This window comes from Pseudochaenichthys georgianus, chromosome 21 (assembly GCF_902827115.2).
Source record: "Pseudochaenichthys georgianus chromosome 21, fPseGeo1.2, whole genome shotgun sequence".
In the NCBI taxonomy this organism is placed as follows: Eukaryota; Metazoa; Chordata; class Actinopteri; order Perciformes; family Channichthyidae; genus Pseudochaenichthys; species Pseudochaenichthys georgianus.
Window position 1 is genome coordinate 36,716,118 of NC_047523.1, and position 23,670 is coordinate 36,739,787.

General features: G+C 43.9%; 1 protein-coding gene across 1 annotated transcript in view; it reads left to right on the plus strand.

The window, feature by feature from the left end:
* LOC117466993 (ras-associated and pleckstrin homology domains-containing protein 1-like) overlaps positions 1-23,670 on the plus strand; it is an 80,716-nt gene that overhangs the window by 38,519 nt on the left and 18,527 nt on the right. The window contains 9 exon segments of the mRNA XM_071207076.1: positions 8,390-8,461; positions 8,463-8,519; positions 8,625-8,669; positions 8,671-8,734; positions 9,358-9,497; positions 9,708-9,752; positions 9,794-9,994; positions 11,628-11,783; positions 12,308-12,484. Of these exon segments, the coding sequence (XP_071063177.1) occupies positions 8,390-8,461; positions 8,463-8,519; positions 8,625-8,669; positions 8,671-8,734; positions 9,358-9,497; positions 9,708-9,752; positions 9,794-9,994; positions 11,628-11,783; positions 12,308-12,484 (957 nt within the window).

The window sequence follows — 23,670 nt, forward strand, 5'->3', positions numbered from 1 at the left end:
TTCCCCCCAGAGGGAGTTTCTCTCCCATACACTTTGTTTACTTCCAGAACATTGTGACATCACTATGTAACACTTGCTCTTCTATTGGCTAGCGTTCCAACACATTGTACGTGATAGGCTAAGGGGCGGGACATCTCTGAGCGGTTGACCAATCACAACAGAGCCGGCCAGCTAACCAATCAGAGCAGACTGGGCTCTGGTTTCAGACAGAGGGTGAACAAGAGGTGCTGCAGCACAGGCAGTATGAGAACAATAAAGAGCTTTTTGAACATTAAAGCATGGAGACATGTAGAGACACTACATACTGATATACACCTGAACATCAGCAGGAGAGGACTCTTTAAAGTAGAGACACTACATACTGATATACACCTGAACATCAGCAGGAGAGGACTCTTTAAAGTAGAGTCACTACATACTGATATACACCTGAACATCAAGCAGGAGAGGACTCTTTAAAGTAGAGACACTACATACTGATATACACCTGAACATCAGCAGGAGAGGACTCTTTAAAGTAGAGACACTACATACTGATATACACCTGAAACATCAGCAGGAGAGGACTCTTTAAAGTAGAGACACTACATACTGATATACACCTGAACATCAGCAGGAGAGGACTCTTTAAAGTAGAGACACTACATACTGATATACACCTGAACATCAGCAGGAGATGACTCTTTAAAGTAGAGACACTACATACTGATATACACCTGAACATCAGCAGGAGAGGACTCTTTAAAGTAGAGACACTACATCCTGATATACACCTGAACATCAGCAGGAGAGGACTCTTTAAAGTAGAGACACTACATACTGATATACACCTGAACATCAGCAGGAGAGGGACTCTTTAAAGTAGAGACACTACATACTGATATACACCTGAACATCAGCAGGAGAGGACTCTTTAAAGTAGAGACACTACATACTGATGTACACCTGAACATCAGCAGGAGAGGACTCTTTAAAGTAGAGAGACACTACATACTGATATATACCTGAACATCAGCAGGAGAGGACTCTTTAAAGTAGAGACACTACATACTGATATACACCTGGACATCAGCAGGAGAGGACTCTTTAAAGTAGAGACACTACATATTGATATACACCTCAACATCAGCAGGAGAGGACTCTTTAAAGTAGAGAGACACTACATACTGATATACACCTCAACATCAGCAGGAGAGGACTCTTTAAAGTAGAGACACTACATACTGATATACACCTGGACATCAGCAGGAGAGGACTCTTTAAAGTAGAGACACTAAATACTGATATACACCTGAACATCAGCAGGAGAGGACTCTTTAAAGTAGAGACACTACATACTGATATACACCTGGACATCAGCAGGAGAGGACTCTTTAAAGTAGAGACACTACATACTGATATTCACCTGAATATCAGCAGGAGAGGACTCTTTAAAGTAGAGACACAACATACTGATATACACCTGAACATCAGCAGAATATGGCCCCTTTAACACGTTTGGTGCATTAACTAATTTCCAGACGAGCGAAGGACATGAGCAAAGAGAACAACATTCATGTGTCCCGTATTAAAGAGGACCAGCACGCATAAAACAGCTTCCTGCAGAATCACTGTCTGACTTGGCAGCCATTCAGGCCTCTCTCTCTCTCTCCACACACACACACACACACACACACACACACACACACACACACACACACACACACGCTCTTGTAATTGATGTCACAGTGTGAATCTTCTGGCCAATTATGTACCCTGGTGAGGACACAAAACAACACACACACAAACAGAGGCACTGTGTGTATCTAGCTGAGCGTTAATGATGACATTAAAACTTGAAGTCTGAGGAAATGAAATGAAACTTTTACTCCATACAATTTCTCATGGGATTTCCTTCATTATCAGGAAATATGATTATGGACAACAAAGTTTATACAAAGAGTTAAAAAAAGCAATTAATCAGTATCTGATTATTTAACTTAATCTACTTAAGTAAAAAGTGTGTGTGGTGTGTGTGTGTGTGTGTGTGGTGTGTGTGTGTGTGTGTGGTGTGTGTGTGTGTGGGTGTGTGTGTGTGTGTGTGTGTGTGTGGTGTGTGTGTGTGTGTGTGTGTGTGTGTGTGTGTGTGTGTGTGTGTGTGTGTGTGTGTGTGTGTGTGTGTGTGTGTGTGTGTGTGTGTGTGTTGTGTGTGTGTGTGTGTGTGTGTGTGTGTGTGTGTGTGTGTGTGTGTGTGTGTGTGTGTGTGTGTGTGATGTCCTGTTTTAGAGCCGTGGGAACGGGCCACAATTGAATGAGGGAACTTTAAAGCCTTCTCTGTTGTCGTTGTGTTGTGGCCCAGTGAGGCTCTGTGGGAAACTGGGAGCTGCCCAGTTCAGAAGTGTTGCTCAAAGGCACTGAGGCAGCAGCTGTTAGTGCTGAGTTCAGAGGGAGGAGGAAACCGATTGGCAAACACTGCAGCTTTCTTCTTACTAACTAGTCTAAACTCTATTTTCCTTTTCTCTATCTCCTTTCCTCTACTTGTATCTCTTTACTTACCTTTCCTTTTCATCTATTTTATCCTCTCCTTTCCTCTCAACTCGTCTCCTCTTTACTTACCTTTCCTTTTGTCTATTTTATCCTCCTCCTTCCTCTCACACTCGTCTCTCCTCTTTACTTACCTTTCCTTTTGTCTATTTTATCCTCTCCTTTCCTCTCAACTCAGTCTCCTCTTTACTTACCTTTCCTTTTGTCTATTTTTATCCTCTCCTTTCCTCTCAACTCGTTACCTTCTTTACTTTCCTTTCTGTCTATTCTTCTTCTCCTTTCCTCTCAAATCGTCTCCTCTTTACTTTCCTTTTGTCTATTCTTCTTCTCCTTTCCCCTTCACTTGTATCCTCTTTACTTTCTTTTGTCTATTCTCTTCTCCTTTCCCCTTCACTTGTATCCTCTTTACTTTCCTTTTGTCTATTCTTCCTCTCCTTTCCCCTCCACTTGTCTCCTCTTTTTGGTGTCCTCTTATTCTCGTATCTCCTCTCATCTCCTCTTTCTTTATCTCCCCTTGTCTCGTCTCGTGTCATATCTTTTTTCTGTTTTACTTTTCTCCTCAAGTCTACTCTCTTCTTGTCTCCTCTATTCTTTTTGTACGTCTCCTTTCTCTTGTCTCCTCTGTCCTCTCCACTTGTACCCTTTGTCCTTTTCTTTCCTTTGCAATAGTGCCATTTTGTCCCCTTGTCTTGTCTTATCTCGTCTTGACTCTCCAACTGTGTCCTAGTCACGTATTCTTTTATCTTATCTTGCCTCCTCTTTCCTCTCAACTGATGTTTCCTCATCTCCTCTCATCTTATTTCCTCTCCACTTGGTTCTCCTTCGTTGCTACAGAAGTCAAAATCTGCAGTACATTTTGTATTTATTGTCGCCTTCCTTCTGATTAAAAGAAAGGAGATATGAAAGTACATGAGCGTTGGGAGAAGGGTGAGTACGAGAGTAAAGAGTGGAGCTAAGAAAACAATAATAGACAAGACGGAAGAAGAAGGGAAGGACATGAAGTGAGCGAAAACCTGAGGAGTGAAGGATGGGAGGATGATTGCATGGTTTCAGGGGACAGACAGGAGGAGTGTGGATGCAGCAGCAAAGTAATTACTGTTTACTTTGGACACACACACACACACACACAACACACACACACACACTCTGCACTTATAGCCATCACTAGGACATGCTGTCTCAGCGATGTTTGACACAGAACAGTTTCACAGAGTTCAGGTTTCTTTAGATTCCTTCTGGTGATGCATTCAACTTCTGTTGGACACGCAGCTGAAATACAAAGATAGCCAAATTGAAGTCAGCATTGCCATGGTTTCCTCGACCATCGGATTTCAGATTATTCCACAAAAAAGTTCATGACACTTGCATGTTTTGGTTAAAAAGTGATCTCCACAAATGCACACCGGCTTTATCCTGAAAGTCCAAAGCTAACGTTATAGCTATAAACAAACGACATGGTTGCATGGCAACAAAAAGTACAGTTGCTAAATACTTTAAATCATTAAATCTGCAAGCGATAAGTGTTTTCCTCCGGAGGGTGGCTGGCCTCCCCCTCAGGGCTAGGGTGAGTAGTTCAGTCATCTGGGAGGGTCTCGCAGTGGAACATAGATGGATCTGCAAGGCGAAGGTTTCAGGAAGTCTGAGAGAGTAAACACGAGAATGTAAAGGTCGTAGAACAAGATGACTTTTGATTTACCGAAAACCTTATTTAGGGAATTCAACCAGAAGTAAAACCACTCGTATCTGCGTCTAAGGAGTTCTGCTCTACTCATTGGAGCCTGAACTTCCTCGTTGATACAGACATGGAAACTGTGAACCATTCTTGATAAAAATCCATCAACATTTCATGACAGTTTTCTCAATGCATGTGTTCTGAAGCAGATCTGCTCCGGCTGCAGCTTTTGTCTCTCAGATAAAGCTCCGTCCGAGCAGGAAGTGGAGCTCAGAGAGTCAACGTGAGGAGAATGTCCTCCTCCTTTAGATTCCGCCCGCGAAGGAAAGCGCTTCATGTGTTGGCCTGCGTCTGTTGTTGTGCAGCTGTGAGAGGTCTCACAACGCTCCTCCTCTAATGCTCAACCACACACACACACACACACACACACACACACACACACACACACACACACACACACACTCACAAACCCGCCCTATCCTCCGATCTAAATGACAGACCTTGCTAACCACAGGGATCTAATTGTAGCGCCGTGTGTGTGTGTGTGTGTGTGTGTGTGTGTGTGTGTGTGTGTGTGTGTGTGTGGTGTGTGTGTGTGTGTGGGTGTGTGTGGTGTGTGTGTGTGTGTGTGTGTGTGTGTGTGTGTGTGTGTGTGTGTGTGTGTGTGTGTGTGTGTGTGTGTGTGTGTGTGTGTGTGTGTGTGTGTGTGTGTGTGTGTGTGTGTGTGTGTGTGTGTGTGTGTGTGTGTGTGTGTGTGGTGAGCTGTCTCTCCCTAGAGGGGGTGGGGGGGGCTGGACGACAAAACGGTTACCCAGGAATAGCATGCTCTGCCAGGGGCAATAATCTGAAGGAGAGGGCGGAGGAGGAGGAGGTGAGGAGAAAAGTAGTGTAGAGGAGAGGAGGAGAAATCTAGAGCACGAGGGAGGAAGGTGGCTGAGTTAAGCAATGGAGGGATTGAGTTGTGATGAGGAAAGGAGGGAGGAGGTGTGGGAGGAGAGATCTAGGGAACTCATTTCCATTTTTTACTGGATCATAGCAACCATGCTAAACATTATTTATTCACAGCGTAAAATCCACTTGTGGATTGTTTGCAAGTTTATAAATCCATTACTGAAGTTTTTGGTTTGACACATTAGAAACACATTTCATATTTCATCAGTGTGTGTGTGTGTGTGTGTGTGTGTGTGTGTGTGTGTGTGTGTGTGTGTGTGTGTGTGTGTGTGTGTGTGTGTGTGTGTGTGTGTGTGTGTTGTGTGTGTGTGTTGTGTGTGTGTGTGTGTGTGTGTGTGTGGTGTGTGTGTGTGTGTGTGTGTGTGTGTGTGTGTGTGTGTGTGTGTGTGTGTGTGTGTGTGTGTGTGTGTGTGTGTGTGTGTGTGTGTGTGTGTGTGTGTGTGTGTGTGTGTGTGTGTGTGTGTGTGTGTGTGTGTGTGTGTGTGTGTGTGTGTGTGTGAAACATATTTGCTGTCATCAATCACAGCACCACTCAATCTTAATGTGTGTTGACTTGTTCTCAATATAGTTACATAAACTGTGGAACAGACACACACACACACACACACACACGCTATGTCTCGATCTCTCATAACCCTTCCCCCTGAATGTCCCACTTCTTGTAATCTCCTGTTATAAATCATGTTTATGGTTATTTTGAAACTATGCATCAAAACAATGTCTTCGTGTCAAAAGTCAAGACGACGCTTGACATCAGGATTTCTAAAAACAAAGGCAAACATTTTTACGATACAACATTATTGGCAATTTACCCTGAAATTCATTTTGCATCCCTTTCTGTCCAATACATGTACAAACAGGTTGAACACATTTCCAAACAGGTTGAATACATTTTCAAATAAAACAACTTTCATGGACTTAAAAAAAACACTTTTAAACTGTAATGACAATTTAACACATTGCTAGAGATCTATTTATTAGCAACCGGAAAACAATGATGAATAATATATGTGTTCTTCATGTTGCTTATGAAGGGCAAAAACTAGCATGTAAGAAATATGCAGAATGACGCAAAGTACAGACAAAAGACGTCGGAAAAAACATCCACTCGTCTCAGAAGTGAACCTCCCGGGGGAATAAATGCACTTCATGACCAGGGTCCTAAAAAGTATCTTAAAGGTCTTGAAAAGTATTAAAAGTTGATAAATCAATTTAGCGAAAATGAAAGCTATTAAAAAGTATAACTGCATTTTCCAAGGTATTAAATGTTGTAGCTTGTTTTCAATAAGTATATAAATGGTCCAAAGAGGTTGTGTTCTACAGTGTGCCTGAATGTAGTCATGGCGTAGGTGTGTCGTGTGATTCTGTGGAGTTTATTGATGGCATCCCGTTGGGTTTGACGTCATCTGAACAGGACGTCGCACGCTCACTGCTTGATAGCGCGAAGCTCCGTTTACGCCGGTTGCTAAGCAACATCGTAATGGGGAAATGCAAGTCTGCGTCCAAATGGTTGGAAGATAAGGAGGAAGGACCATCAATACCGTATATAGTCAATGTGAGTTGAAGTGTGTCGCCAAGGTAACCGGTTAGAACTCAAAGTGGCGCTGAAGTCTTCAAATGTGTGGAAAGGGTCTTAAAGAAGGTCTTAAAAGGTCTTACATTGACTTCAGGACTCCTGCATACACCCTGATGTTGTATGTATGTAAAAGAGGTCAGCTCAACATGGATTTTATAACATATTTTAGTTAGTTTTAAATATTCCTTAAGGAACTTTTCTTAATTACTGATTTAGTTTTCAAGAATTCTACTCTATTGTCTTTTATCTGTTTCTAATTCTTGGCTTCACTGAATGTATCCTAACTTGTATTTCCACTGGGTGTCATTGTTGTTTTCATCTATTTAAAGCACTTTGTAAGCGATAAAGAAAATGTTAATGTGATAATCTGGATGGAGTAATATCCCCATGTTGTTGCTCAGCTCTTGTTTCTGTCCCTGTCTCTTCTATAGCGTGTCTAACAAGTACTTACAATGTCCCAAAACAACATTAACAAGAGTTACATGCCTTAATAGGTCATGTGACTTTTCAAGGATAACAGTTCAATCTGTGCCTGGTGTACTAAACACGGCTGCTTTCTGTCTCTGTGAAATCCCTGCAGTCATTTCCTGATTCTGTCCATTCATTCCATTTATTTATAAGAGCTTTAACCAGCTGTGATCTGTAACAAACGGGCATTTATTGTCATCTTTGAATTTTTATTACAGCTTTCAAATGTGTAGATTTAGAAAGCCTTAAAGAGGGCTTCTTATGTGGGCGTCTGAAACCTGTGGTTTTGAAGTGTTTTAGGGGTGTAGTTTGTCCGTGTTGTCACTGGTCAGCGTGATGTGACCTTCAAAGAGGTCATATTAGCCTCATGTTCAGGTCATATTCAATGTGTGTTCAAAAAGCTCTTTATTTTTCTCCCACTGCCTGTGCTGCAGCACCTCTTTTCACCCTCTGTCTGAAACCAGAGCCCAGTCTGCTCTGATTGGTTAACTGGCGGGCTCTGTTGTGATTGGTCAACAGCTTCGAGATATCCCGCCCCTTAGCCTATCACGTAGGGCTGCTCAATTAATCGTATTTTAATTCGCGATTACGATTATGGCTTGCAACGGTTACGAAAACAACGTAATCAAAATAAAACGATTATAAATTTTAAAAAAAATATTATTATTATTTTATTACTTTTTTTTTTTTTATTATACTTAAAGTTCAGGGTAATCAACTGTTAAAAACATACTGTTGAAAAAAAGTCTCCAATAAATGGATGTTTTCAAAGTCAATGAATAATCGCATTTAATAATCGCAATTATTGACCCAAATAATCGAGATTATGATTTTTGCCATAATCGAGCAGCCCTACTATCACGTACAATGTGTTGGACTGCTAGCCAATAGAAGCGGAAGTGTAACATAGTGATGTCACTATTTTACGGATTTTGAGCCTTTGCAGACCATTTACATGCACAAAAACATATGTAACACACTACAGGAAAGGGAGCATTTCAAAAATCATAATAAGGACTCTTTAAGTAAGATATCTGAGCACTTCTCTCACGGTGATGGAGGTCAAGAGCCTTCTGCTGTCAGAGACTCAGATATGAGGTTGGCCACTAGATGGAGCTGTAGGATCAAAGTGAAAGTGCAGAGAAGACACTAGTGTCCTGTTTCTTTCTGTTTTCTCATCTCTTCTCCTCCTCTCTCAGATGGATCAGCTGTCAGACGAGGAGGTGGAGGTCAGGGAGGATGATGAAGAGGAGGACAGCGATAAGGAGGACCCAGGACCTGGACAAGATGTTTGGAGCCTGGCTCGGGGAGCTGGACAAACTCACCCAGGTACACAAAGTAAGAGAGGTCCAGAGGTTCATCTGCATGGAACACATGAGATACTGTACGCTTCGTTTATTGGGATACAACATGTGTAATATTGTGTGTATTCAGAGTCTGGATGACGGCCGCCCGGAGGAGCCCCCCCAACAGAAAGCCCCCCCTCAGACAGGAGACCAACATGGCCAACTTCTCCTACAGGTTCTCCATCTACAACATCAACGGTACGACTCTTTGACCCCTTGACCCCCTGCTGTGAAATCTGCAGTCTCAAGTGCAACATGCAGTTTATTTGAGTTTTTTTTAAAGCACTTTGTAGTTTTTTATGCCATTTTTCTCAACTATTTATTTCTCCTTCTGTGATTTATTACGTTCGTCTTTCCTACTGGCGTGTTTTTTTTTTCTATTCTGTCCTCTACCGCTCAGTTTTTAATCCGAATCAGAAAGAGGTTTATACCAGCTAGGTTGACACGTACGAGGAATTTGACTTTTCTTTTTTTTTTTACAATATGTTCCAATTATTGTTTTATTATTGTACTCCCATTGTGTTACTTAATATAGTAGTTATTGCCTGTACAGCACTTTGGTCAACTGAAGGTTGTTTTAAATGTGCTATATAAATAAATAAAGATTGAGATGGTGCATACATTAAAAGAAAATGTAAATAAAAAAAACACAGACAGAGAACTATTTTAGGAAAACTACAATAACATTAAAAGATATTTTAAAAAAATATAGTAAAATATAGCAGTATTTACATAGGAATAAAATATGGAATCACATTTGGCAGTAATAAAAAAACAAAGAAAGTCCCTGTGTCTCACACGCTGCTGATGTGTGTCTGCAGAGGCGTTGAATCAGGGCGAGAACGTGGACCTGGACGCTCTCATGGCCGACCTGTGCTCCATCGAACAGGAACTCAGCACCATCAACACCAAACCCAACAGCAGCGGAGGCATGGCTCGCCTCGGGCTGACCGCCGCTAAGGTACACACCTTCACATATCCATCGAGAATCATCACAACATCTCTTGACCTGGTGTATTGCACAAGATGGCACAGTCTGTATTGTGCGGTGGTCTACCAGGGGCCATGGCGGTTATATCATATGTTTTGAGTGACTACGAGCTGTTGTTTGAGTTTTGATTACCTGCTGGTTTTCTCTGAGTCAATACAACACATCCTCGTTCCTCCCCAGGTCCGTCAGAAGCCTCCAGCGGGGCGCAGCAGGGGGCAGCAGCCAGCAGGGGGCAGTAACAGTGTGAGTGGTGGGGGGGGCAGCAGCAGAGTAACAGTGTGAGTGGTGGGGGGGGCAGCAGCAGTAACAGTGTGAGTGGTGGGGGGGGCAGCAGCGGGGCGAGCAGCAACAGCAGCAGCACCAGAGCGTCGCCTGCAGGCACCATCAGAGCCGCCGCCGGGCATCATGGGAGACCAGCGCTCGCCTCCAACTTCAGCCTGGACGACATCACCGCCCAGCTGGAGAAGGTGTGTGTGGGAGTTTCACTCGGATGTCCCTAATTGTCTGTCATTTCCTTAAAATGTTTGGTTTAAATATGTTTATGTGCAGATGTTGCTCCCTATTGTTGGGGACATATTTTCCAAGGCCCATAACTCTGACCCAGTCTATCAGTTTGGAATGACCTCACTGAGCTCAGCACCTGTAGCCTTGGCTACTGGGCTCTGTGTTGTGTCTCCGTGTTCCTGCCTGTTGGCGTCAGCTGATAGACGTGTTGTGGGTTTATCTTGTTATGCACAATGTTCATTCTTCTCTCTGAACCAGCTAAATACATGGGTCACTCTGGGGTAGAGTTCTTCAGAACATGTCTTGTGAATTCTCCGGACGAAGCTCCAAATAAACCGTCAGTGTTTGCCATCAAAGTTCCATGTCTCTCTTACCTCATTCACACCAACGCAACTCCGGTTCAAGCTCCGTGCTAGAGCTTTTCAGGTTCAGAACCGGCTCTTCGGTTTAGCTCCGGCTCTTTTCACACCGCCCAGAGTCCGACTGGTGCTGCGTCATTGTTTGTGTCACGAGGTAACCGTTTGCGTGCCTGCTTCATAAAGCTAAAGCGCGCGGAAACCCCTCACACCGACAACAACAACAATGGCCGATTGTGCTCCAGCTTCCTCTGCACCTCTTGGGAAGACCAGATTCCCAGTAGGTAGCTGGTCTCTTCAGTGGACCACTGCTGCTTGTTACGTTTCTCCATCGTTTTGTACAAACTGGATAAAACGACGGCTTGTTGTTGTTGTTGTTCAGGAGTTGATCCCGCCCCTGCCCCCGCCTCGACGTAAGCGTGACGTATGCGGTGCTTTTGCTCTAGCCGGACAATTTTTTGGTGCTTGAAACTAACCGGATTCCGGAGCTAAGAGGCGGCTCCGCTGCGGTGTGAACAGGAAAACCCGGTGCTTTTCAAGCTCCAGCTCCGAACCGGCCCCGAAACACCGTTGGTGTGAATGAGGTGTCTGAGCTTCGTCTCCATTGCTTCAGAAGTGTCCATCACACCTATTGCTTGTATCGCTGTTTCGATCAATGTTAGGTTTCAAAACACCGGTTTTTACTCCATAACATTCCTGACTTCCAGCATAGATAATGCAAAAAGAGAATTAAAAACAGCATGCTGTCAAAAACATCTGATTTGGAGAAGAAAAATGTCACTGTTGCTTATTTTGTAATAACAGCAATTAGTCCTGTTTTTCATTTTTACTTTCCCCGCCTCTTGTTTTATATCCAAAGCATTCGAAAACAGACATCAAAGTCAGTCAAATCAACTTTATTGTCAATCTCAAAATATATTTGTACACACTGTAAGATCGAAATACTGTTTCCCACAGTCCCGAGGTATAGAATAACACATTAAAATACAAGAACACTCTAACACTAATAATTAACAACATTCAATAATAATTAATAACATATATTAGTATATAAGCACTTCAGGTTTTTTAAAGTGTGTTGAAAGGATTGACAACATGATGCACACAAAACATGTCATGGTGTGGTAAAGGTTTGTCAGAAAATGTCCCTCTTACATATTTAGATATTTAGGTAGAGGGCCTTTGGATAAAATAAGACTTTAGACCTGACCCGACCTTCATCTCCTCTCCTCTTCCTCAGGCGTCTCTCAGTATGGATGAAGCTGCTCTTCAGACCTCCTCTCACTCTCTAAGCTCCGCCTCCTCCTACACGTCCTCCGCCACCATGCGGCGACCCGGATCCTCTCAGCGACAACACCGCCGCGCCGGATCCGTCGGCACCGTCAGCGAACACGAGGTAGCCTACGCTCTCTTGCAAGTTAGGAATAAAATACAACTCATGTAAAAAATACAACTCATTTAATTGCTTTTTTCAACAGTCAAAAGAAGAGACAATAATGTGTAATGTTTCAGATATAATATGAGAGGTGGTTGAAGTAAAGATTGTTGTGAAATTGTTGTAATAACAAAATAAACAACAGGTTCTTCAATTCAATTTTCAATTCAACGGTGTTATTGTCACATGCACAAAGTGAAATTCTTCTGACCTGAGCTCCTCCAACAATGCAACATATATAATAAAATACACAATAAAAAGTAGTGCAAAAAGTCAATGTCAATAGAATATGGGATATGTACAAGAACAGAATATGAAATTAAATAACGTACATGAAGACAAAATGAAATACGGTATATTGCGGTGGTAACTATTCATATAAATAAGTAGATGTAACAGGAATGTTTATCGGGGCACTTAACAGAGCGCTGATAATTATGTTTTTGACAGCCGTTTTTAATCCTCTTTTTGCATTCCTCTTGTAGGCGCGTTCCATCGTCCACTCGTCGCGCTCCTCCGTCACCTCGGCCTCGGGGGTCTCGGTGAACTCGGCCTCCTCCATGGACTCTCTGGACAGCGTGCTGTGCTCGGACGCAGACGGGCAGCCTCCCTCAGTGCTACCTGCGGGGGAGGGGGCCGCTCAGGTGCATCACAGCACAGAGGTACAGAGACCACAGCATGAGTTTCGGATTAACCATACGATACGATAATACTTTAATGATCAGGTCTGAGATGCATCACAGCAGCTGGACATGTGACTTCAACATGGACACATATCAAGATGCATGAACAACACACATGTAACATCACAGCACGACCACTGAGAGAAGCTCAAACGTACAGAGTGGGGGAGTGATGAGGTGTTTCTGTAGGCTGATCCACAAGTGAGACGTATCTCCGTTAACAACAGACCTGATGTCGAGCTTCTGGCCAAAAACACGTTCAAAGAAACTCCAAGAAGAGATGGGGTTTAAATGCTGACTCATATCTTGGTTTCGGACACATTGTTTGCACTTCTGTATTCTATGAAAGATAAGCACCATGTTGGAAGTCAAGTAAAACACTTCTTCAACGAGCAAATGAACATTTAGTACACTGACAGGAGATATTCTGTCCACTCTATTTACATCAGAGACTATGTTTACATTAATAGTGCGTTATTATTCTCAATGTGACAATATTCCACATTTGATAGGGGTCAAGTAAAAGCATATTCCTGATAAGGCCTTAATCTAATGTTAAAGGTAGGGTAGGTAAGAATGGAGAAACCAGCTCGAGTGCGCTAGAATTTGAAAATACACAACTGGAAGAAATCTGCCTCTTCCTTCAGACTTCCTCACAGAGCACCTCCTCCAACACACACGAACGCGCACATGACCAATGAGGGCACGAGATAAGTCTGTGCCCCGATGGAAGGCTGACAGGCAGGTAGGCCATCCAGTTACTTTAGCCGGGCGGCTCAGGTGATTGGTCGTGCTTTTACAGCGCCACGGCTTCCACAGATGATGTTTTTTAATGTATTTATTGTCAAAGCACTTCAGATATTCATTGCTATCGGGAAGTTAAGAGCATTCCATGCAATATAACAAGTGTTTCTGAAGGGAATCACCTCCCCCACCTTTAAGTGATAATCTGATGTTATTCAGGTTTGAGGAGCATTCACTGAACAAGTAAACAGTTCATTCAGAATATGAGTTTTGACACATGGCCTTCAGCGTCTTTAAGACCAACTAAAGATGTCCAAAAGAGACCTACTGTCTTTTTAGGCGTTAAAAAACAGTAAAGACATGTTATTGATAAGCAGTCATGTTGTTTCCGTTTCCATAGCTACAGGTCAGGAGCAGGTCCTCTCCTCCCTCTTGATTTGTGTATCCTGTAGGTGTGCAAGTGTGTTCTGTCTGAAGCAGTGGTTTGTTGGCATGTTCTCCTCCTGCTGGCTGATGCGCTGCTTCAGGCCGATTCTGCGCCTCTTAAAATCAAAAGTGCTCAATTAGTCTGTCCTAGAATTCACTGTGACGATAAGCCTGGTCATTATCTCCTGCATAGTCACATGTGAACAATTCGCAACTGTGCAAGCAACAAATTGTGCTCGTAACAGAAACATGGCTTTTCTGAATTGAAAATGGCTTCCTTGAGCATTTCCACCTCAATCCGTTTGTGTTTGTGTGACCCTAGTGGCGGCTGAGGGCATTTCAACTGCAGCCCGCTGGTGTTAATGTTCCTCAAACACAAACCTGCTCGGAGAGAAGCAAACGGGGCCACGGCTCCACATCCATCCAGCGCTAACACACAGCGAGGGAATGAATACAATTAGAACAATGAGCCGGTGAGAGGCCAGAGTGACTCAGCAAACCACCGAGGATGTTAAGGGAACAAGGGAAGGAGATGAACATGGAGAGAGGCTCGGAGTGAGTCAGCAAACCACCGAGGATGATAAGGGAACAAGGGAAGGAGATGAACATGGAGAGAGGCTCAGAGTGACTCAGCAAACCACCGAGGATGATAAGGGAACAAGGGAAGGAGATGAACATGGAGAGAGGCTCAGAGTGACTCGGCAAACCACCGAGGATGATAAGGGAACAAGGGAAGGAGATGAACATGGAGAGAGGCTCAGAGTGACTCAGATTAAAGGGATGAACAGAGAGGAAGAGGAGGAGGGAGAATAGCTAAATAAATGGGGGGATTAGAGGATGTGTTGCCCCGAGCGACGCTCCCATGAGCCCAGCTCGTTAGAAGCCTCACTCTGTGTCTCTTAAGGACACGAGAACTAGCATGAACTGTTTGGAGACAGTTTAAATTGTCAGACGAGTGATGTCTCAGGATGCGATGAGTTTTGGGCCGCAATGGAGGGCGATTACACAATTTGCCTTTCGACATAAAACCAAGGGACGAGAGACGAAGAGACCAAAGGTCGCTGATGGGATTCAACCCTGTCTCTCACAACTCTCTGTGTGTGTGTGTGTGTGTGTGTGTGTGTGTGTGTGTGTGTGTGTGTGTGTGTGTGTGTGTGTGTGTGTGTGTGTGTGTGTGTGTGTGTGTGTGGTGTGTGTGTGTGTGTGTGTGTGTGTGTGTGTGTGTGTGTGTGTGTGTGTGTGTGTGTGTGTGTGTGTGTGTGTGTGTGTGTGTGTGTGTGTGTGTGTGTGTGTGTGTGTGTGTGTCCTAAATATTTTTTTTTAATCTGTGGTTATCAAGAGAGAACTAATGCTTTCTATAAAATGGTTTTGAGTGATTGAAACACACACACACACACACACACACACACACACAGTCATGAGATTAATATAGATGAGAACATAAACGTATTAATATATTTAAAATGTATATCTCTATTAATATCATTGATATCAGATGTCAACACTATCTCTCATTGGAACGACATTAGATCATATTAAATAAAATAGTTGTATCGTCTTCCAGTTGAAAAACGACAATACAAAAATATTTTAAAAATAATACTCAGATCAGAAAAGCTAAATGGAATTGTACCAAGGTTGTCTGACATTAAATGAAAAATATTTCTCACTCTTGACCACCCTCTCCTTTACGGCCCGTCCACACAGCGGCGTGCGTTGACGCTTGGAGGTGGGCGTGTCTGAAGCTTGGGGATTTTTTGCGACCAACAACCAATCACATGCATCTCCCGCCCCCGACACACAAAGCAATAGCAATGTTAAAACGAAGTACACTGGATATAAAATCCCCAAACAGGCGAAAACCTACCAGTTCCACCCACTGTCTCTGCCCCCTCCCTCCATGCCTCGCTCCTCCGGTTTGTATCCCGGTAGGTGAACAGAGACCGATCAAACAGCACCGGGTGATTCCCTACCGCTGTAATTAATTTTCCCTAAATTTTTTTGAATATGAGGAAATGACCTGCGCAGTCTCTCCCAGCATACACGCCGTTTGATTGGCTAGCGCTTATACTGGCAGATTTGCATAAACGGGATTTCATTGACTGACGCCTCCGTCGAGGCGTCAAAAGTTGAACATTGCTCAACTTTTGAAGCCAGCAACGCTCCACGTCGCTTCCCACAATGCAGTTCGGCTAAAAGTGACGTCACCCCATTCAAAGTGAACGGGCAGAAGCGGTGGAAGCTTCAACGCACGCCGCCGTGTGGACGGGCCGGCACGGTCCGTAACTCGCCGGGACGCGCCGGGACGCGCCCGGACGCGCCGGAGCGCGCCGGAGCGCGCTCGGAACGCGCCGGGACGCGCCGGGACGCGCCGGAAGAACGCGCCGGGACGCGCCGGAACGCGCCGGGACGCGCCCGGACGCGCCGGAGCGCGCCGGAACGCGCGGGACGGCCGGGACGCGCCTGAGCGCGCCGGAACGCGCCGGGACGCGCCGGAAGAACGCGCCGGGACGCGCCGGAACGCGCCGGGACGCGCCCGGACGCGCCGGAGCGCGCCGGAACGCGCCGGGACGCGCCGCAAGAACGCGCCCGGACGCGCCGGAACGCGCCGGGACGCGCCGAACGCGCCGGGACGCGCCCGGACCGCGCCGGAGCGCGCCGGAACGCGCCGGGACGCGCCGGAGAACGCGCCCGGACGCGCCGGAACGCGCCGGGACGCGCCGGAACGCGCCGGGACGCGCCGGGACGCGCCCGGACGCGGCGGAACGCGCCGGCACGCGCCCGGACGCGCCGGAACGCGCCGGGACGCGCCGGGACGCGCCGGACGCGCCGGAACGCGAGGAGCGCCGGAGCGCGCCGGGACGCCGGAGCGCGCCGGGAGCGGCCGAGAGCCGGAGCGCGCCGAAACGAGCGGAGCGCGCCGGGACGCGCCGGAGCGCCGGAGCGCGCCGAAACGCGCGGAGCGCCCGGACGCGCCGGAACGCGCCGGGAGCGACGGAGCGAGGCCGTGACGCGCCCGGACGCGCCGGAAGCGCCGGAGCGCGGAGCGCGCGGGACGCGCCGGAACGCGCGGAGCGCGCCGGGACGCGCCCGGGCGCTCCGGGACGCCGGAACGCGCCGGAGCGCGCCGGACGCGCCCGGAACGCGCCGGAACGCCGGAGCGCCGGAGCGCGCCGGGACGCGCCCAGGAGCGCCGTGAACGAGCTGGAGCGCCGGTGAGCGCCGTACGCGGAACGGCCGGATCGCTCCTTTACTCTCCTTATCTCTTTACTCTCCTTACTCCTTATCTCCCTTACTCTCCTTTACTCTCCCTTAACTCTCCTTAACTCTCCTTAACTCTCCTTAACTCTCCTTGACTCTCCTTTACTCTCCTTATCTCTCCTTAACTCTCCTTGACTCTCCTTGACTCTCCTTTACTCTCCTTATCTCTCCTTAACTCTCCTTGACTCTCCTTAACTCTCCTTACCTCCAGTGAACCAGTAGCCCCAGTGTGTCTCTGTCTGATCCCAGTCAGTGAGTGAGTCCCCCCTCAGAGGGAAGCAGTGAGTCGCTGCACTGAGGCGTGTGCGTGTGTGTGGGATTACATAAAGCCCACTGAGCCACAGATCGGTCCCACGCCGGTGGAATTCACATCGTCAGAAAATAAAAGTTATATAACCAATAATTCAGTAAATAAATAAATAAAAATCTGTCTGGCTTCCGGCTGCGTGGAGTTAACACACTGTCCTTTCATTCTGCATCGGTAAAACCTCAAGTAGTACTAGATCTAAGTTTCTATTTGAATTATTTAACCTTTATTGTTCACAGAAATGGTCCATTGTAGTGTGTGGTCCAGAGTAAAGATGGTAGAGGTCCTTAACATCCTTGGGATTGTGTTACATTTTGGGGGAGGAATCTGTTCTCAAAGTAGAACTTATATATGTTGTGCAAGAACAGACATTCATGTTCTTTTGATGTTTGTTTTCTGTTATTTACTGAACAGCCTGCTAGTTATTTTTATAAAAATGACATACATACTCATATTAAACCCTGTTGGGCCTGGAAAGTCTGGAACCGCCCATGAATGTGTCGCTGAAGAAGGAACCGTATATCCCGTCTGTGATTTGTTTACTATGTGCAGCTTGATTTCACAGGTTTCGGTCTCTGCTTCCTCACCACACAGCTTTCTGCTAAACTGCCACCTCCAGCCAATCACGCAGCAGACTAACTCACCAGGACTCTCTCTGCCTCTCTCTTTAAAGCACTCCTATCTGGACAGGGAAACCTCTCTGATTCTGAGAAACATAGCAGGGAAGCCCTCCCACCTGCTGACCAAGGTGACGCCTGCTCCTCTCCTCTCGCATGGCCGCGTCCTCTGCTTGCTTTGGTAGTCGTTGCATGCTAACTATTTTTCTTTGCCCCTCCCTCGCAGTGTGTGTGTGTGTGTGTGTGTGTGTGTGTGTGTGTGTTGATGTAATGCTCTGTGCTGTGACGTGTCCTGTTGGGCTGCAGTATGTTAGTGTATAATCCCAAAGCCTTACAGAGGCTGCATGCAGTATCAAAAAACTATTACTTTTGAGATAAGCTATACCAGTATCCTAATAAAAATAATATATTTAGAGCGCTTTTCAAGAAACTCAGACTTTACAGAGTAAGAATTCATACTGTAAAAACATGATTAGAATAACACACTTAAAGTATATGAAACACAACATTAATTACAGATTAATGGCAGATTTGGGATTTGAACATGGTGAGCTTGTTGCAGTCATATACTGAGTACTGTACGCTGACTTAAACAACAATCAGTTAATTTGGTTGGTTGTGATGTAAAATAATTGTTGCTGTAAAGAAATGCACTAGATGCATTTAAAATATATATATATATATATTTAATGATGAAACCTACTATAAAACTGGTGAATAACATAATAGTGATAATGGTGTAAAAGAAAAGACAAAGATGTTACTTTAAAACACCTTCTGTGGAGCAAAGTAATCACATGATACCTTAGGAATAGATCCAGTGCATCCTTAAACCTATCTTAAAGCACTGAAGTCCTTAGCCTTAAAAAAGGGCAACATTTGGTAATAAATGTCTTAATATGATCTTTTATTTTCATCGAAAGGCTTCTACATTGATGTCCAATCTGCAGCAGTGCTGAGGCCATGTTTTCCTCGGAAGCATGAAGCCTTTTCTAACCGTATGAAATGGCATGAAATAGACATTTACTGATTCCCTGTGAAGTGTGTGTGTGATGTGTAATATGTTCCAGTGGCTGACAGTCTTACAAGTATGCACTCACACAGGAGTCATTGAAATAAATGCAGAACATCCGAATCAGAAACGGGTTTCACTCATGAGAATAAACCATATTTAAAGGGGACCTATGATGCAAAATGCACCTTTTGATGTGTTTTATACATAACTATCTGTCCCCGGTGTGGGGATTTTATATCGGAAATGTGGGCTGGCTTTACACCCACGGCCCAATCAGAAACGTTGCTATCGGAAACAATGCCCGACTGTTTTGGACGTAATCTGGTCGGTGTTTACATTAGCATCACTAACACTCAGAGCTAACCTGTGCTGGAGAGCATGTGTGTGAAGAAGCAGGAAGTAAAAAGGAACTCACCTTGTGGTATAACCGGCAAGAGAGAAAGCCTTTGAGCTCCAGACTGTTTCAGATCCTTGATAATCCATGATATGGCGTTTCATCACGGCAGCATTTAGTTTAGACAGTAGCTGCCGGGTCTTTTTAAAGCTTTATACATAAAATCAGCACTTTAGAAACAGGAAGTGAAATAGAGGGATATGAGGCATGGCTAGAATGGGTGATCTGTTTGATATTTTGAGCAAAACACTTCATAGACATGTTTTTTATATATTTTTTTATATATCTGAGACCTCATGCTATTGCCTAAAAATAGCGTGATAGGTGACCTTTAAGTTTAGTTTGGGAGTACTGCTAGATGTGTGACATGTTTCATACATGAAGCTTTAACAGCCTCTAATTGGACACCTGACTGTTTTATCATTATGTAACATTAAATGTGACTTAATGCTGTTTTTAAATCCTGTGTGATCATGCTGTAAGACTGATTCAACAACACTGTGTAATGACATGTTTGGGGACAATATTAATAATATAAGTTGTTAAGTATGATGATGATGGAATTTCTTATGCAACCAATAAGAGGTAAGTGAGACAGTCGGCGCTTCTGTGTCTGCTTCTATCTGCTCAAATCAGTCAACATATATGACGGCTGCAGCAACGTTGCACGATTGTATTCAACTCGAGAAAACGAAATCCATCCAAATATCAACCTTGGAGGATATTTGGGAAACGTTTGCTGTGTTCTTTAAGCGGTCTCCAAATATCACAGTAATCAGTGGGAAGAAGAAATCTGTTTGAAATGGGTTGGTTTGAAAGTGAGGATATGCTTGGATGGGTCTTGCTGTTCTGAATGTGTATCTTCATGGTTGATTGCACTTATTGATTGTTGAGAAACTACCTTTGGTTTTCGGCAGTGATGCATACAGTATGTGCTCTTTTAATTTTGCCACATTTTACACAAAACACAAACTGACAGCTTTTTCCTGTTAAAATCAATCACAAATATACGAATGATATGTTTCTAGTTAGAGTTATTAGACATACTTCTTAGCCTCTGCTTTCTGTGATGAGAAACAACGACTCCTAGTCCATTATGCTTTTTATAACGGTAACTGTCAAACCATAATGCTTGATCCCAACGCATTCTTCTTATCTCACAGAAGTCGTTGAAGTCCAGCGTGTGTGGTTTGTAGTTGTGTTATCGAGCTGCCCTCTTGGTAATGAGCTTTTGGAGCTGATCCAGTTGCAGTAATGGGGCTTAGCGGATGAGCCTGATGCTCGCTAACACTAATCAATGCAGATAATGGGACTAGCTGCTACTGTACATTTGTTTTTGTTTGTGTTGTTGTTACCCAGATCAGCAGGCTGGTGGAGATCAGCCGTTGCCAAGCTCTGGTTGTAAAAGCTCAGAAAGACCGAATCACATTTGCACATTTTTTTGTCAGGAGGTTGAATGGGTCATGTCAAAAAAGCCAAGTGCTTAAACCATCTTAAAAAAAACAAGTTCAGTTTACCCTCAGATCAGACAAAGATAACCAGGGAATGCTTATAATTAATTTAACAAATAATTAATTTATCGTCGAATTAGCTGCAATTTTTAAAGGTTATTTGTGTGTTTTTTTCAGTTTAACGGTTGTCAAATACTGACTTTCATTCAGACGGTATATATATTCAGTTCATCAAAGCCACCACTATTCATTTAAGTTTGCATTGTTGCCGCCACACTCCTGTATATGATGTCAGTGGTGGAATGTAATCACACCATCTATTACAAATGATATAAATGGAAATACAAAAGGAAATAAGGATTGGGAGTCCCGTGCCCACTCCAATACTTAACGACAACATTGGCACCACATTGACAAACACATCAACATATTCTTACTTGTATTAGCTATTGATAAAAATCTGTATATCATTATATTCTATAATAATATTATACTGTTAAAAGTGCCTTCCTGCACTTAAAGTACTTTTACTTTAAGTAGCTGATTATACTTCTGTCCCTCTACTATAGTATATTTTGAATGCAGGACTTTCCCTTATTATGGGGTATTTTAGGACCATAGTAATTTGACTTGTACTTAAGTAAAGGGTCTGAGCACTTCTTCCACCTCTCATATTTAACATGGACGCTCTTAAAGGTTGCTCTTGATAGTGTGTGTCTGTAAATTCATCAGTCTGCTGCTCTTAAGCTAAAGCTGTAGGCTTCTTAATGGCTGAGGGAAATGTGTGTGTGGGAATTAGAGGGAGAGTTAGTAAGAAGGGCTTTATTCTGATTGGATCAGCAATGTCATGATTTGATTGGATGATAAAACAGATGAGGCCCTTTGATTGGATGTTAGAGGAATGTGCCAGATCTGCAGGGATAATCTTCTTTGGTGCAGAGTGAGAGAAGTGATTCCCCGTAGCATTATGTACACACACACACACACACACACACACACACAGGCTGGCTGGCAATGGGCTGTCTTGTTTAGTGTTTTGGGCTTTAGATGTCTTTATTACGGCAGCAAACAGATGGACAAATCTGCTCCAAGTCCTCCTCACTTTATCAGCCTGTGGAGATAAAAATATCGACCTAAACCTTAGAGAGTCAGATTATATGATTATATATCTCATAAATATATATATATATATATATATATAATCAAACATTCCTGAATTATCAAATTCGACTTTCTCACTATACCAATGTATTTGACCTATTGTTAGTAATAGCAGCATATGATGACACATATATAATGACATCATTCTAAATTAGGTAAATGTAGTCAGATTAATATTATATTGATAAAATGAATTTATCTTCTAGCAGCTGATGTTGGTTTTAAATCCAGATGTAACTGCAGTAAAGGAAGCTAAGGAAACCACGCTCATCATCTTAAAGTGTTTCCTAAATCAGCCTTAACTGAGACTTGGAATAAAATGCTCTAAAAAAAAAACGTGATTTGTTTTTTAAATTGTCGTCCCAGATTAGGAAGAAGGCCTCGAGATTACAAGCTACGGGGCCGGTCTAATTCCTGCAGCAGTGATTAGGCTGAGGGTGTAGTTATTTCCCTCGTGCACTTGGCTTTTACAGAACAGATGTGCGCAAATGCATTTTTTATAATGTACTATGTATCGCATGCATGCAATACATAGTACATTATAAAAAAATTATTTGCTTACACATACATAGTATGTGTGTAGCATATTCTTTCTGTGTCACTGTTACACTGCCTCAGCAATAAATGCAGTCCACACACACACACACACACACACACTGATGGCCCACTTCTGCTGCCTCTCTATAAGTCGCATCAGTCCGCTCTGGTTGAAAGCTACGGCGGCTCAGGAGGGACACATTCCTTATGACTTCAAATGGCTGGATGGTTCCTCGGCAGAATCAGGTCATCTGAATTTCTATGAGACGCAGAGAAAACGTTTATCCTGCAAAATGGAGAGGACGACAGCGGTGGGAGGGAAAGAAAAACCCTGACGTCTGTGGTGGGAGGCAGAATAAGAACGTGATAAGGTCCAAATGCAAATTGGTGCCAGTAAAAACAGATTTAAGATCAATGGATTGAATGAATGGATTATCAGATGGTTTCAATGTTTTCTGAAAAGATACAGGGATTATTTAAGTGAAAGAAAAACCCTGAAACCAATTAATTAATTATTCATGTCAAATCTTACTACCATTTACATCACACCATCATTAATAATTAAACAGTATTTTTCATATATATTAAGATATACAAACGAAACGCAGACTGAATAATAATAATAAGATGAGTTTGTCTCTTTGAAGGGAATCTTATTTTACCAAATGTCATGATTGTAAGGGAAACTTGTGTGCAGCAGCAATGCAGCGGGAGTCCCCGACTCAGGAAGCAGACACGGGAGAGCAGGAGCTTCGATGTCAAACACTGATGGTTTATATGGAGCTTCGGCCGGAGAATTCACATCACAAGTCACAGCAGCCACGATCTGACTGCACGGGAGAGTTGCCACGTCAATTCTGAAGAACTCGACCCCAGACCCGTGTATTTAGCTAGTTCCGAGAGCATCATCAACATGCTGCATAACAAGATAGAATCATAACACCTCTATCAGCTGCCGCCAACAGGCAGGAACAGGGAGACAGAACACTGAGAGCACAGCAGCCAAGGCTACAGGTGCGTGTGCTCAGTCAGGACAGAACTGATAAACTGGGTCAAAGTTATGGGCCTTGAAAAATGTTCCCCAACAATGATAACCTCTATGTTGATGTTGATGATAATTATAGCTGACAGTTATAATTCAAATGTTAATTGACATAAAACAGAATAGTGCAATATGACAGGGGTTACCAAATGCCTTGGCTACCTCTCATTCACGTTGCAACAATCTAACACTAAAAAATTATTTATTATA